The 16,458-nt window shown below is 45.7% G+C and overlaps 1 protein-coding gene across 2 annotated transcripts in view; it reads right to left on the bottom strand.

The window, feature by feature from the left end:
- Positions 1-16,458, bottom strand: part of CABLES2 (Cdk5 and Abl enzyme substrate 2) — a 419,982-nt gene that overhangs the window by 115,075 nt on the left and 288,449 nt on the right. For both annotated transcript variants that reach the window (XM_069650746.1, XM_069650745.1), the window contains 3 exons: positions 13,828-13,920; positions 12,251-12,328; positions 7,496-7,604 (listed from right to left, as the gene is read on the bottom strand). In XM_069650746.1, coding sequence (XP_069506847.1) covers positions 7,496-7,604; positions 12,251-12,328; positions 13,828-13,920 — 280 coding nt within the window. The remainder of the gene's footprint in view (positions 1-7,495; positions 7,605-12,250; positions 12,329-13,827; positions 13,921-16,458) is intronic.

Genomic DNA, 16,458 nt, shown 5'->3' on the forward strand with positions numbered 1-16,458 from the left:
GCATGAAGGTTGAGTGTCTTGACCTCTGGATGGAGAACCCGACCTTCCTCTTGTGAGAGAAGATCCTCTTTGCGGAAGACGTATTGGAGGGCAGATGGACATGTCCAGAAGGTCCGGGTATCATGTCCTCCTGGCACAATCAGGGCAACTAGGATCATGGTTCTCCTGAACTTTCTCATCCTCCCGATTACATGAGGAATCACAGGGACTGGCGGAAACGCGTACAGAAGTGGAAAATCCCAGTCCACCACGAACGCATCTCCCAGAGCTCCTCTGAGGAAATTCCCTTGAGCAGTACTGTTCGCACTTCCGATGGACCCTGGTCGCAAACAGATCCACTTGAGGGGTACCCCAAAGGGTTAAGCTCTCTCGAAGGATTTCCTCAGCTAGTTCCCACTCATGGGACACTGTATTCTGCCTGCTCAGCACATCTGCTGCAGTGTTCTGCTCTCCGGCTAGGTGAACTGCTGATAGATTCCTTCTCGTATTGCCCAGAACCAGAGCTGCATTGCCTCTCTGCACAGTGGTAGTGACCCTACTCCTTTTTTGTTGAGGTAGTACATGACCACTGTGTTGCCCGTCATTATCAGGCCAATCCTTCCATGTACAGAAGGCAGGAAGGCCTTCAGCGCTAGTCTGACTGCCCTCAGCTCCAACAGGTTGATGTGTAATTTGGACTCCGATGGAGACCAACAACCGCTTATAGCCTGATCGTTGGTGTGGGCTCCCCACCCCGTGAGTGAGGCGTCCATCACTACAGTCATCTCCAGCCATGGTTGCCAAAAAGATTCTCCCTTCAGAATGTTGTCGTTGCAAGCCCACCAAAGGTGGTCTTGAGCAACTGTGCTTGGACCTTGCAGAAGATCTGACATATTCCCCAAGAATTGGGACCACTGAGTACTGAGAGCCCATTGAAGGGATCTCATGCTCAATTGGGCCTCGGCAACGAGAAAGATGCAGGATGCCATGAGACCAGGCAACCTCAGAAAATCGAAGGCCGGAAGATGTTGGGCATTTTGGAACTTTGTTATCTGCAGAATGTGGAGAGCTCTCACATCGGGAAGCGAGGCTTTGCCCGAGGAAGTATACAGGACTGCTCCGATAAACTGGAGCTTTTGGGATGGTATGATGTGGGACTTCTTGAAATTGAGGGAGAAGCCCAGTTTGTGATGGGAGTAACAGGTGATTGGTTGATCAGAGCACGTTCTCCCAATTAAGCTCAGGAACATCTGTCAATCGCCCAGGTGGGGGTAGACATGAATCCCCAACCCCCCCTCTCCTGAGACTCGCTGCCACAACTGCCATCAGTTTGGTGAAAACCCTCAGGGCAGAGGTCAGCCTGAATGGCAGAACTTGAAACTGATGGTGAGAACTGCCAACCGCGAACCTCAGGTACTTTCTGGCTTGATTGGCACATGAAAGTAAGCATCCTGAAGGTTCAATGATACCAACCAGTCTTGAGTTGGAGAGCCTGAAGGATCTGAGAAAGGGTTACCATCTTGAACTTGTCCTTCCTGAAGAACTTCAAGTTTAAGTCCAAGATGGGTCTCAATCCTCTGTCCTTCTTTGGGATGAGAAAGTATGAGGAATACCAACCCTTGCTCCTCTCCGCTACAGATACATGTTCTATTGCACCTTTCTCTAGCAGAGTTAAAATTTCCTGCACAAGGAGCGGATCTGGAATTTAGACAGAGTTGGCTCCTGGTGGATGGTGCCGAGGTCTCTTTAGGAAGGTTGAAGGCAGTAACCTTGAGCTATCGTCTCCAGTGCCCAAACATCTGAAGTAATACCCCGGCCATTCTTTCAGATGGTGTGAGATTCTGCCTCCCACCGGGGCATTGTGTGATAAGGCCTGAGAGTGACTTGGAGGCAGCTGCAGGAGCGGCTGAGGGCAAAGATGCCATCCCTGAGGATGGTTTTGCACCTTGTCCACCACAAGGGACATTTCTTTTACCTCTATGTATGGCCTGTCCTCTTCCCCTACCAAAAGAGGCATAGTATCGAAAAGAACAACCTCTCCAGGAAGATGACCCGAATAAGGTTGGAGGCTGTCGCATAGAGGCACTAAGATTTAGCTTTACTGCCAAACAGCCTCAATCCATCAAAAGGCATGTTGTGTAGTCTGGCCTGCACACCAGACTTCCTCACCATGCAAATCTGCGTAGCACTGTGCTTGCATCCATGGATATGCCAATGGTATCAGCAGTATCCAGTCCAGATTGGAGACATTCCCCATCTTTTATAATATTTAGGAAGCCTTCCCTTTCCTCACCTTCCGGAATATGATCAGCCGTCCCCGTGATGCAGTCCCACAAGGTATGGGTGAACCTGGCCAGGATACAGGTGACATTTGCTGACTTGAGAGCCATGCTACCCAAGATAAAGACCTTACGGGCCCAAGCATCCACCTTCTTATTCTCTCTATCCGGGGGGTGTTTGTTCAAGCAGCAACTTCGTCAAGACAGACTTTCAGGCGTGGGATGCCTCCAAGTAATCAGGGTCACTACTAGAAGCTCTGTATTTCTTAGGAAAATTACTGGTAACTGCAGAAGCAGTCTCAGGAGCCTCCCAGTTTTTTCCACTGTCTTCTGAAGTGCCCTATGAAGGGGAGAACTGGGTCCTTCTGGGGGCCCTGGTCCAGGATATCAGTCATATCATCCCGATCAAATGTGGGTGAAGATCTACCCCAGCCCATGTATTCAACAACCCTATTCATCAAACTCCTGTATCCTGAATCTGCATGTTCTTCAGGGTCAGGTTTTGTAAATTCTAGCTCTGGTGACGTATCAATGCCACTAGCAGAGTGAAGGATGTCACACAGGTCTCATTTTCGATTCTGGATTGATTAACTCCTCTGGCACCTCTCTGGTACCAAACTGTACCCCAAAAGGAGAAACTTCTGAGGCACTCTTCTCTTCAAAGATAGAAGACCGACTTAAAGTCTGATTTAGGTAAAGGAGTAAATCTCCTTTCGTGTCTGAATTTGCCTCAAAAGGAATCTAAGGAGTCTAAGGCATTGATGACGTCTTCGAAGAAGGTGTCAAAAACTCCTTCGGCTTCGTCGGCATCGACGAAGTCGTCGAGGGCTTTGACAACTTATTCTTAGTCGGGGAATCACTCGATTCTCAAAGAACCTTCGACGATTTGACGTCGGGTTGAGATTTTAAGAGTTTCAACCTTACTACTGGATCTTTCCACAGTAGTTTAACTCTCCTGCGTCGTCCAACGGAGAGACCAGTGTCTGGCTCTTTTGAGGTTTCTTTGAGGGGGTCGAGGCCGCATTATCAAAGACCATCATCTGCCTACTAAATTCATCCCATTTCCTTGGGGAATCCGACTTAGTCGGACATCTTACCAATTCGGTAGACGCATCAGAGGAAGGGAAGGGAGATCTAGGTCTCTTCCTCTTCGAAGGTGGTCTCGATCTACTACGTGATCGAGACCTCTTTGAATGTTTACGCCGATCCGAATCTTTCGATTCGCCCAACTGTTTTTTTTACAAGGCCTTCGAAGATTCCTTGGAAGCTTCCTGCCCCACCTCCAGTTTACCTTTTCTCTCACGAAGAGCCTTCTCCATCATCGACTGACAGGAGCCACAGTTGCCAGTTCGATGGTCCGAACCCACGCACCAGAGACAAACGCGGTGAGGGCCTGTAATGGACATTTTCGATCCACAGTCGATACATTTATTGTACCCCGTCTGGGGAGTAGAAGATGACATTTTCTCGAAGAAAATTTCAAAGCGCGCCATTAACTCGAGAGCGAAGCAATTGGAAAAACGGAACTGAAGCCAACGGGCGCAGCACAAGCTACTTATACTGATGATGACATCGACATGGTACAGAGCCCGTTGAGGGACATAGACGCCACGACCTCGTGCACAGCGCCCACTGCAGAGAATTTTTTTTTTCTCCAAATCAGCAACGCTGGCGAGATACTAATATCATAAGATGAGGAATACGTGGGAGGACACAATCCATTCGAAGTATCTGTATTACAATAAGCCATGCAAGAGTGTTGCACTGGCACATGCTTGTCACTAAAAGTTATGACTGAAGGGCTGTCTTGACTCGGGTCTTTTCCTGTCTCCCTGGAGCTTGTCCTCTCCCACATGGTCCTCCTGCAGTTAACCACCCCCAGGGTCCGAGTCAGGTAGCTTCTGCTTTCCTTAGCCACGAAAAAGGCTTCCGTCCAGGGAATCATCAACGAGGATTTGTCAGAGCATTATCATTGATTCGTAGACCCTGGAGTACCTGGGAAGAACATGGTCCGGCCACTCGCCATTAGTGGTGACGCTCCATAAACCGAGAGTTCGACCACCGATCCGGATGTGGAGGTTGAGGGGGAAGATGCCCGATGGACATGCCCTTTAGTAGAATTGAGGTAGGAAATATCATCCTTTGAACTCAATGAGGGTTCAGTGGGAGATATAGGAACGCAATGGGAGGCATTCAAAGTATAGGAGGGATTTGTACAGCAAAGGTGACCAGGGTTGCAATACCATTGCAAGACTGCCAAGGAAGATCGAGAGAGAGATCACATGTCTGGAAAGGGAATGGTAATGGGGGAGGGATAAGTGGGAAAAAAGTTGGCGCAAGCTGTGAAAAAGCATCAGGAATACCAAGTGTGCCTATCTAAATTTGACTGGCGGCAGTATATTGTGAGGATTCATGGAGAAGGGGATAAGGAGGGTGCCTGTTGTCCTGGCTAATACCCCAGGAATTGCCCAAAGCAAGCTTAGAGAAACCTAATGAGAAAGGAGATGTTGAATGCTATGAAATCTATGCAAAGAAATAAACACCAAGGGGTGATTGTTTCCCCATAGAGTGATGGACTCAGTGAAACACTCCACAGCAAAGGCGGCGTTGGTTGTTTTAAGTGCTGCAATCATTCGTAATATGTCACAGAATGTTGAATTGGCTAAAGCTTTTATTTAATAAACCGATGGGCAGGGTAAAAACTGGATCCTGGGAGACAGGTAGACACTCTGCGGAAAGAAGAACTTCATGGTTGCCCTATTTTGCCACTCCTGTCTGGCATGGCATTGGAACCCATAGCATGATATTTCCAGAAATACATGGGGATAACAACTGGAGGAAAAACGCATAATCTCTTTGTATGCTGATGACATTACTTTAGGTTGATCAATCTACAGATTATCTGATAGGTTTTGGACAATTGTCGGGATGGTGTGGGGGCGGGGGGCTCGGTTCTTACCCTCCATAGAAAAGAGGTCCATAACAGACCGTGTTGTAGAATGGGAATTAGAATAGTTCATAAATCTGGGTATTCAGATCTTTCAGGGAACAGGAGCCTTGTTTCCAACACAGGTGGGATGCTATCATGCATAGGGGGCGCAGTTAAGTTTTGCCATTATCCCAGATGGGCGGGGTAGCCTTGTGTATGGTAATCCTCCCAAGGTTACTGGACTTCTGAGATAAAGCTCTCCCTGCCGCCGGAGAATTGTTGTGGAACAAGGAGCAGAGCAGAGTCGCCATGAAAACGTTGCGGCTTACACGCTTAGAAGGAAAAGACTAAACCTGCGCGACTACGAACTTTATTTCATAGCAGCGCAATTGTATATGGTGGGAATTCAGGGAGGGAGAGCCTTCGAGATTGTAGGTAATTTACAAAGCATAGGAGTGAAGTTGCAATATCATGGACTCCCGTGGGAGGGGATCCCGAACATCTTCCAAGTCCGATTTTGAAGAAATTGCCCAAAATGTTTGAAGTTAAGGGGTTATAGTTCTAGTTTGCCACTAGGATGTGGAGCAGTCATATTGGCTGCCTCGAAGCAGACGGATTGGCGAACCTGCAAGAGGTGGGGGATGGGTGCCTCTCGGTAAGACTTTGAGAATGGCACCTTATTGATGTTTGAACTGTGGAGCCAGATATTCAGCATCTCAAAAGGGGCACTTTCTCATGTGGAAAGTGGCAAGTCAACTCCCAAATGTATGGGAATGTATTCCGGAAGAACCAGAGGAAAGTCGGTCGATGTCTCGGGTCCTTTCAGAAGGGGAAGGTAGGGTAAGGCCATCGCAGTTATACAGAGTTATATCGGGAATGCTTGCAGGGGTGTGGCCCTCGCAATGAAGGCCAAATGGGAAGGATCTGGATTTCTCAATACAAGGGAAAAAAGTCCACATTTGGGAGCACGTCTAAGGTATTCCGTAATGTGAGGTTTGTTACACAGTTCTATTTTTTTTTGTTCTATTTTTTTTTTAAACACGCAGTATACATGACCCCAGTAAAGCTATATACCATTAACCCTTTGTTAACACACAAGTGTCCACTATGTGGGGAAGAGAGGGTGGGGCATTGGCACATGGTATGGGAATGTCCCAAAATGACAATGTATTGGAAGGAAGTACTAACCCATATAAATGGGTTAGTGAAAACCATCTATACGTTTATGGGGTCCAATTCCAGGGGCAAAGAAACACCAAGACCCATAGGAGAATAACACTCTTCCTACTGGTACTTGCTAAAACGCATAGCTATATCCTGTAAGAGCCTAAAAGGCCCTCAAATCAAGCAATGGCTAAAGTATGTAAAACGGTGTGTGTGGCAGAGGTGAGATCCTCCAGAGGAATAAGGTTTGGAAGAGGGGTTAATTCTGGACTGGGTCAGCTGCTAAATGCACTTGCCTCAACACTGGACCTGAACACCAATCCCACCCCCGCACCCCCCATCCCCTCACTCCATGAGATGTCTGGACTGTTAAAGGGCAGAAAGGAACAGCGACAAGGCTACAACTACAACTCCTGAGAGAAATAGGGGTTCCTTGTTGGTAAAGGTTATAGGGGGTTTAATTTTACTGGGTATATTGAATGGGAGGGGTGGGGCGGAAACAGGACTTTGGATTTTATTTATGAGATGCAGGAAATTGCAGTTGCCACTATTGAATATTTAGGAAATGTTTGTGATTTGGTATGTTTATACACAGAACATTTATTTAAAAAACCTAAAATACACAATATTCACTTACACTGAATTGTGTGGGTTTCATGAAATATGACCCAACACATTGGTGAAATGAGACCATCAAATCATGGTTCCAAGAAGCACCGAGGATATCAACAGTACCCCTTCAGTGCCACACAAACATTTGCAGGGTACCTGCTCCCAAGAACCACACAAGCTGCTATTTTAAGACCAACATTCACCAGTTTCCATGGTTCTGTGTAGAACTGGCAGTGCTTCATCCTTTAGGACACAAAACACATTAAATTTGGCAGCAATGTCCCTTACTAAAGCAGGAGGGAAAAAGCCTGAAACATTTAACATAAAGGATACGTACGGCACAACCCTCAGTGTGGATAACCATTGAATTAAACGTCAAGTCATTCTTAAACTTCATGCGCTATGGACATCCGAATAATTAATCTGTGTGTTTGCCAAAGCTTTGCCTAGGATTTTAAAGGTAGTCCAATCAAAACAGACCTGAAGCTTTTGTACAACATTTCTAGTGCAACAGGATGATCTGGCCTTGTACCTTCCCATCAGCTCCAAGCTCCACGCCTTCCAATCCTAGGACCATCTCTGGGCCAGCAGAGGTGCCACCTGATGAATGCCTCCGTTTCTGCCCTTCCACCTTCGACTCGCTGTGAATAAAAGAACAATGCTAGGGTATCTTCCAAGCTGGACAAAGCGTACAGTCTTGCATAGGCTTAGCCCTTTACCCTTCCCCATCCCCATCCCTTCCAACGACCAGAGCAGCTCAACTAGCCTATAAAACTGTGGTGGTTAGTCTTCCCATGCCCTGAAACATGAGGCAATGTGGAAGTATACCGACAGGACGGCAGGGCATGTTTATTCTATAAAGAATCAGCAAATCCTGGCTAAAGCTCCAGTCTGGCGAATTACAATTTGGGGGAGAAAGAGGGGGGGGGGGGGTCTCATTAAATTTAGATTAGTTCAAGTCATTTATATTTTTTATACCAATGCATTTCTTGATGCATTTTTACACATTGAGCCCTACTGTCATGCTGGGTGACACGAGAACTGTGCCCTTTCTACTTTACAGTGAGCATTTAAGTCGCCCGTAGTTGAAATGCTTGACTGGGGACACCAAGGCTCTGGGAACTGCAATGTGATCAACTAACCTGAACTCGAGTTCTGCGCAAAACAACCACTAGGCAGGACTATAAATCCCTGCGAAAACCATGTAAACAAACTTTGGCACGTTGTAAGCACTGAACGGGATCATGCACACTCGTCAATTTTTAAAACCATTGAGCTCGGTCAGGTTTCGTTAATATGGAGTTCTTAATATTCTAATCTGCAAAATGTGAATGCAGTTTTTTTTTTCCCTGTGGGAAAATGGCATCAAAAATCACTAAAGAATATTTTGCTTTGCGAACATTAGAGACGGACCCTTTTCTTTCCACCACAGGTGCACTGCGTCAACAAAAGGCTCCTTAACCAACGGGCACAAAGCGTTTCGAGGAGATGCCGTGACATAAAAACCTGTGCATTGCAGTCATTCAAGAAATTTGCTTACCTCGGTCTCGGCTAAAAGATTAGTAAGCTTAAAGTGCTGATTCGATTCCTGTGACTCCCTTACAATCACTGCTCCCAATGCAAGTGCCACAGAAGCCGGTTCTGCCCAAGTGTGAGCACGAAAAACGCTGGCTCCACTTCCCAAGTGGGTGTGCAGTTTATCCATAAAAAAGGAAAAGCAAAAAAGCATCTTGCATGTAAACAAGCACAGCCATTAGCACATGATACAATTCCTGCCACTAAACATCGCTTTCCTTCTAATGTGTCCGTAAACGATAGACTAGCAAGGCAAACAATGCGGTCTAAAAGGAGGCAGACTTATTAGAAATCAGTCAGGCCAAAGTCACATACAGGATACGAGAACCCACGGTTTTAATAAGCTGATTTACTAAACTCGTACATTTACTTTTTCATAAAAAGTATATTTTAAGTGCTGTACTATCCTGGACAGTAGAAAGTCTTCCAAATTACTTTTGGCAGTATTGTTCAATGTGTAATTCCAACAGGTTATTGAGATGAAGGTAGGTCATTCAACTAAAGTTTGGGATGAGTGATTAAGCAATCATTAAGCACTGCAAGGACATCAAGCTATAAACATGATACTACAGTACTTGTGCTGATTTGGACAGCAGAGCAGATCTGGGACAGGGGGGAAGATTGGTGAAAGCAGGCTCAATGGGTATCAGAGGTCCACAAGGAATGACAAAGTGCATCGATGTGACAACCAAGCGAGCTATAGTTTCTTGCCACCCAACCGGGACTGCAAGACTCCTGGCAAAGCTGGCATAAGTGACCTGCTGGGTGCCACCCACCCATCTTCTGTTTATCCGGTGAAATACAAGAAAAGGTATCGGGGATGACTGGCAGTTGAAGGGAAATCATTGGGATGCCCATTGATAACTTGATTTGGTGAGAAACAAGTGACTTCAATGGACAACCTTGCAAATAACGAGATGATCGAGAAAGATGTGGCAAAGCTATGCTGTGCTAATGCAACTCAGAAAAGCCTACTGAATGCCAGTCCCTCTTTTTTTAGAATGCATGGCCCCATATGCTTCATAATGAAAAGATGGTCATCATGATCAGCACAAGATCTGAGATGTACATTTTTAACAACGGGATGCTGCCATAGTTCTGGTGAAGTGGTTCGAGACCCCAACCTGTGGTGAGACCACACACACACGAGAAGATCCCAAATAGAAAAACAAATGGCTAGTGACATCCATGCCTTAGTTTTCAATCATACTGCTCAGACAAGGGAGAAATACACAGCCCACGGCTTTGTTGATGTATCTCAACAAAGATCGAATGCTTTGGCTGGTAACTTAAGGATTAAGATCTAGGAAAATGTAAGCGATACAAACAAAATCCCAGTAAAAAATAAATAGTGATGAGGAAAATACAAAGGGCCGGTTCAATTCTGAATGGATGACAGGCCATGGACGGGCTATTAAAAGGCAGTCTCACCTGAAAAGGAGCCCCAAGGGTTAGGAGGACATTCCAACTAGAACATTTTACCCCAACGCAGAGGTTGGGGGGGACGGGGGTGGGGGAAGGGGGAGTGTATGAGCATGAAAGGGGAAAAGAGAAAAAAATAAAACAGACTAGTGCACATTAAGATTATGCCGATGCACTTCAGAGGAAAACAGTCTAGGCTGCCTCCAATGCAAAGAAAATTATTAGGCAAATGATCAAGTCAAAAGACCCTTAAGAGCCAAGTGCCAGGAGTTGGAAAATCTGGTGCAATAGACAGACTATGGACTGCCTGAATAATATGGCCTCTAGAGGCAGCGCTTGGTTCACTTAAAGCAGAATGTAAACAAGTTTAATGGCAACCAGCTTCCATTTCCGTCTCCCACCAAGGGTGATGAGATGGAAAAAAAATATCGTGAAAGCAAACCTCACTGAGCTTCATTGTAGACTAGTTTTGTAAGCAGGGGTAATGACTCTGATAAGCTCATGAAAAAAAAAACAAATACATTCAGCTATACTAGAATAGAAGCAGTAAGGGTTCCTGCGGGCAGAAGGATTGAGATGAAGAAACAATGGAGGTTTTAAGGAGGAACAGAATGGGTTACAAACTATTTGCATTTTTGGACCTTTGCTCATCAGGAGCCGTCACTGCCAAGATAAGTTAAACTATGGCGATATACCTGGGGCTCAAAAGCTCATGGTGGACTGCTTTTTTAGGCAGTGACAACTCTAGCAAAAAAAAGTAGGGCTCCACCTTGTTAGTTTAGTTCAAGAGTCAACAAGGAGACCTTCAGAATCTCAGACCTGCACCCTTGTTCCCAGCTAAAAAGGAGGCATGGAATATACCTTGTGGTACCAGCCGAAAATCCACACTAGACCAATTCTAGTTCAACCTCACTGTTTATGTGGTAAAAACAAAAGCATACAAGGCTTCAGAGTAACCAAGGCAACCAGCACTCTAGATACCAGAATACCACAAGAAAACTGGACTCCAGCAAACCTATCCCCCGGACCCTTGACCACTTCAAAGTAGGAAAACTATCGAGGGGACCTCACATGTAGAACAAGGAGAGACAAGAGGATCACATTGTTACTGGTGGCTAAATGCCACTTACATGTCACCAATAGTATTCTAAATCCTCTCGAAGAAATTGCAGCCTCTTGAGACACCAGACAAACATGCTGCAAAGGCTTTGGATGAGATATGTATACATTATACATTTATTAAAAAAAACTCCAGTGGAAGTGGAGACTAATACGATCTGCTCAAATCCAGTACTGACGCTTGTATCCCAGGGTGTAGAGGTACACAGCAGACAACTGCTGAAAGACTAAGCAACCTGCTTTCCAAAAGGGCCGGGTCTGAGACGCCCAGCAAATGACAGTGAAAGGCTAAATGGGGTGAATAAAACTAAAAGTGCACAGAAGAATATATATGGTCAGCAAGTCGCTGGAGGCCTTCAGAACCAAGAAAACAAAAAGTAACCCCTGCACACATACCAAGAAGGATATTATAGAAAGCGACCAGATGTGCAGAGGGTGAGTGTAGATAGAGGCTGGTACGAATGAGGAAAAACACTGGCAAGCTCCGAGACCCACTTGTTCAGGATTGCTTAGGTCCTGCCAAGATGGCACACATGATGGATTTTAAATAAATGAGGGGAGATGTAGGTTGCCACAAGCCACGGTTGGAAGGTAGCAGGTTAGGACTTAGATCAGCTCATCTAACAACTATTTGTAGGACAGATGTTTCGCTATATGGCTATTTCAACTTCCACCGAAATATGTGCAACAGAGATCATGACAGACAAGGTGCGATATACAATAAACTGCTGAAATCGGATTGACTGGTTTGAGGAAGAGCTTTCACCTCAACATCTTCTCCACGTGCATGGGGTTACTTTACTTCGATACATGGAAGAAATGGTCATTTGGCTTTTCCTGTGCACTACTTGTGCCCCACAGACTCCACTGTGAGCTCCCAAGAGTTCTTCAGTTCTCCTATTTGGGTTCCCACGGACTGTGCTCCTTTAAATAATTACCACTAGTTCCTTCTGGTCTGACAGCATGCCTTTGTGCTCGTCCCCATCCCTGAAGTGTACCACTGTGCTTTTAAGGACCCCCCTTGTAGGTCTCTTCTCGTCTATTCTTGCTTCTTCAGACAAGTTCTACCCACAATGATTATCCAGGGGCCTGACAAGACTGTCAATTTAGCGCTGAAAGAGCGAATGAATAAACAATGCCACAAACAATAAATCAATTTGCCTTTACTCACATGATCCGCGTACTTTCACCATAAGGAAGAATAGAAAAGGCTGCACATAACGACCTTTTGGCACAAATGAGGACAATTCTGCAAGAAACAATGGAATACATATTCTGAGACAGGAGATAAACAGGTTCAAGTAAGAAAGTGGGCATCAAATATATTCAGGACTTCGAAAACACCACAAGCATTAACCAAGACAATAGTGTTGATCAGTGTTGGATGCACAGTGAAAAAGGGTGCAAAGGGAACAAAGCAATGACATGCAAGTGTAAACATGTCAAAAGAGGTCCTGGAACCAGCATGGTAACATCATTCAGATGTATAACTGCAGAGTCCTTAAAAAGCAGTACAAGAATACGCTCAAAGGACCATTTTCTAACAAACAAAAATAGACTAGGCCAGAAGGTGAGATTTGTGCCATAGAGCCCAAGTAAAGGATTGGAGTGGCATTGAGGTGGGAGGAGGGAACAGGTGAGAGTAGAGGTGTAGAAAAGAGGCCTACACAATCGGTGCTGCAAATGTGGGAACCCTCCCACACCTGCCATGTATGCAGGTGGAATGGTCAAGAGTGAAGTGGGCGAGGTGGAGGGGCAAAACTCTAGTACAAGTCAGGCAGTGCCGTTCTCAACCAAATCAAGTGCAGCTGGGGGAGCACCTGCACGAGGGACCAAGTCTTGCAGATTTGCACAAAAGCAAGGAACATATTGGAATACAAGACCACAGAACGTTAGATTTGAACTAGGTCTGCAATAGGGATCAAGCATGAAACCCGTCTGAGCAAATAATGCAAACGGGCTCCCGCAACACTTGCCCTAACAGTAAACCTTCTGTAAAACACATGCCACATAGACCAGCACTGCCCAAATGAGTGTGTGCGTGTGTAATATTTGGGCTGCTCTGTATAAGCTGAAGAAGTCTTATTTCTGTACACGCTTCACAGAGCATGCAAATTAATCAGTCAGTCTCCCTTGCTTATCAGGAGCCTCCTGAAGCATGTCCCCAGACTAAGGACAGGTGCACACGAGAAATCGCTTGGGCTGTTTAGGGATGACAGATTGTGTAGGCTTAACCAGTGGTGGGTGGGGGGTGCAAGAGAGTGTGCCGAAAAGAAGCGCTGGCAAGACACTTTGACAGTACAGCTCCTTGTCTGTCCAAATTCCTTCCCCGAGTGCAATGTTATGGCACCCGTATTTCGGGAATAGATGTAAAGACAATTGGATCAAGATGCCATAGGTCAATAAAGCTGTAACTTTTTTTGTACTATGCGAAGTGTAAGAAAACGTGCAAGGGATTGGCGGGAAAGCAGAGACAATGGCAGGCAGGGCAAAGTGGTTGCAGAGTGAAAGGATTGCGATAGTGCTGAGTGATTCGGGCAGTAATGCAGGATTCCAATAGAAGGATGTCAAGGGGATACAGAGCAGGGAGATTGTGCAGGCTGTTGATTGGAGTGGCAGTGAGCGGACTTCACCTTCATGAGGATGTAAAGCATGACGATGAGATTGATCACAAAAAAAGCGAGAATTGAGAGCTGGCAAAATGTTACTCTGAAGGTTGGGAATCCAGTCATGCAATACTCCGATTACCTGCTACTCCTGGTGTCGTACTGCCTCATGTTTTTGATGAAGTGGACCTTCTTCAAGCCTTTGTGCCGGGGAGAGCCCGATAAATGCTTTGACCTGAAATGCCAAAAAAAAAAAGAATAACTGAACAGGTATATCGATGTGGACATCAACACTCGTGATCACAGCTGCCAAAGGAAGGATCTTTTCTGAACAGTTTGAAAGCAGAGCAGTGCTGTTCCATTGCTGGAGGGACAAAGATGTGCTTACCTAGTACCATTTCCTGCCCCCACACCACCAATCTAAGTGGCAGTTCTGTAACCAATGGTTCAGAACGTACCTTGTCTTCTATACACTTTCCCATCCCTTTGTGGCAATCTCCTAATACTTCTCCTGAGCAGTCTGTCTTTCCCGTACCTGATTTTAAAAGCTGTTTTTCCTACCGAAAGTGTATCTCACTGAATGTATTCCCTTTAGAAATTGCAGTGTCGTCTACAATCCCTGATGCCTCCCCGATTATAACAGATTTGAATTCTTGAGCCTCGCCGAACATCCATTTGGTTTAAAAAATGCACCCTGAATGATAGCCATTTCTGAATGATCTTCACCCAGTCCCTGGCGATGTGGCCTTTAGAATGTGACACAAAGCCTTCAACACAACAGAATTGCCAGTGGCGTGTACAGTGGTAAGAAAACTTCAGTAAACAGCAGACAGAGGCCTCCCTAACAGCCAAACATTCCCTTCTCGTTCTCCACACGGGACGGTCAGCCAATGCAAAGAGCCCAAGATCCAGCTCATGTAGAGGGATCTGTGCGAATTTACTGCCGATTCCTGTGCAGCTTCTCTGGGTTTATGAAACACAAAGTGCACTATTCTGCACTCCACTGCATAAAACCTAAACTGCCACCTTCTCGAATACCTAAACTTCAACAAAAGGGCAGTTATTCAGGTCATCTGAAATTTTTTAACAGCAACAAAGGCAGTTGCTTAAAAAGGCTTATTCCGCCCCCTTCAGTTGCACATCTGATTTACCCCATTTGTGTCCAGTCTCATTTGATATATTGAAGGCTTTACTAATAGTTCTTCATTGATACACTTTGACCTTTTCTGAATTTATCCAGGGTGTTTGCTCTCCCTGTGAAACGATGCTGGAGTAGGTCACGAAGCCCACTACATTCAACTAGGATTTGCTTGATACAAAGCTGCTTTGATTTCCTCTACCACGAAAGTAATGGCAACCTATGCCTTAACCCCAATTGTGCATGTCTGGACTACATCACATACACAATCTGAAACATTGCCAGTCTTTACTCCGATTGGAGGGCAGTGGGTGTCACCACCACTAACTCTACTTTAATATCCCATACCAGCTCTCCCTCCACACTATAACCCACATCTCCTCTGGTCCATTAGCCATTGTGAGCTATGAACAATGGTACTACTTCAACAGTTCAGATGATACCAGGTCCTTCACACTTTCCTCTTTAGCATTTTAAAGCATGCCCATTCCTTTCCTTCTAATCTGCGTAAAAACATTGATTCACCCAGCTTATTTGTAATGTGCGTTAGTATACATTTCTCCCAGACTATAGACCAGAAGCTACAACATTCACAAAATCAAAAGAACAAGTTACTTTCTTACCTGGTAAGGTTCTTTCGATGGGATGTTCCGACGATATATTCCACATCTATGACAGGTAATCACCAGAGCTGTGCTGCTTTGGAAAATGTTCAGCATCTGCGTCGATGTGCTGTCCTCGAGGCCCTCCGTCGAGCCGACGTCACTGGATGTTATAAGTAGGACGCACAACACCCATAGCCTCAGTTGTAGTTTTTTCCCCGAGAACGTGTGGCACCAATCTTCTGCCAGTAAGTCTACAGAAAGCCTTGTGGAAACGGAAGCTGTAATCGCATACGAAATTCTGTAGAGGAGCAGGCTGGGAGGGTATGATGTGGAATACGTCGTCGGAACAACCCATCAAAAGAACGTTACCAGGTAAGAAAGTAACTTGTTCTTCGAAGGGATTGGTTCCTACAATGTATTGCACATCTACGACAGACTCCCAAAGCAGTACCAACCTAAGGAGGTGGGAAAGAATTTAGAATTTTAGAATGCCCAATTAAATTGCAGAATAGAGGACCGCCTTGCCAAGGGCCAAATCTTGCCCATGGATAGAATCCAGGGAGTAGTGTTTTACATAAGTATGGACAGAGGCCCATGTGGCTGCTTCACAAATGTTACGAACGGGAACACCCCTCTGAAGGGCAGTAGAGGCAGCCACACCCCAAATAGAATGGGCCCGTAAGCCTACCGCAGGGTCCTTACCCGCCAAGCGGTAACATTCAGAAATTGTCAAGATAATCCATCTAGACAAAGTCCGTTTAGTAACAGCCTGTCCCAAATGCCTTCCAGCGTATCCTACAAAGAGCTGATCGTCCACTCTGACCCGGGACATGCATGAGATGTAGAAACTTAAAGCTCTCCTAGGATCCAACCTATGGAGCTTCTCCTCTTCCTTACCAGGATGTGGAGGATTGAACGCCGGGAGAATGACCTTCTGGCTTAAATGAAATCCGACAACTTTCGGAAGAAAAGGACAAACCCTAAGGGCAACCCTGTCCTTATGGAACACTGACAGGTGGCTTAACGGAAA

Source organism: Ambystoma mexicanum, chromosome 3p (assembly GCF_040938575.1).
Source record: "Ambystoma mexicanum isolate Mex_15411 chromosome 3p, UKY_AmexF1_1, whole genome shotgun sequence".
Classification (NCBI taxonomy): Eukaryota; Metazoa; Chordata; class Amphibia; order Caudata; family Ambystomatidae; genus Ambystoma; species Ambystoma mexicanum.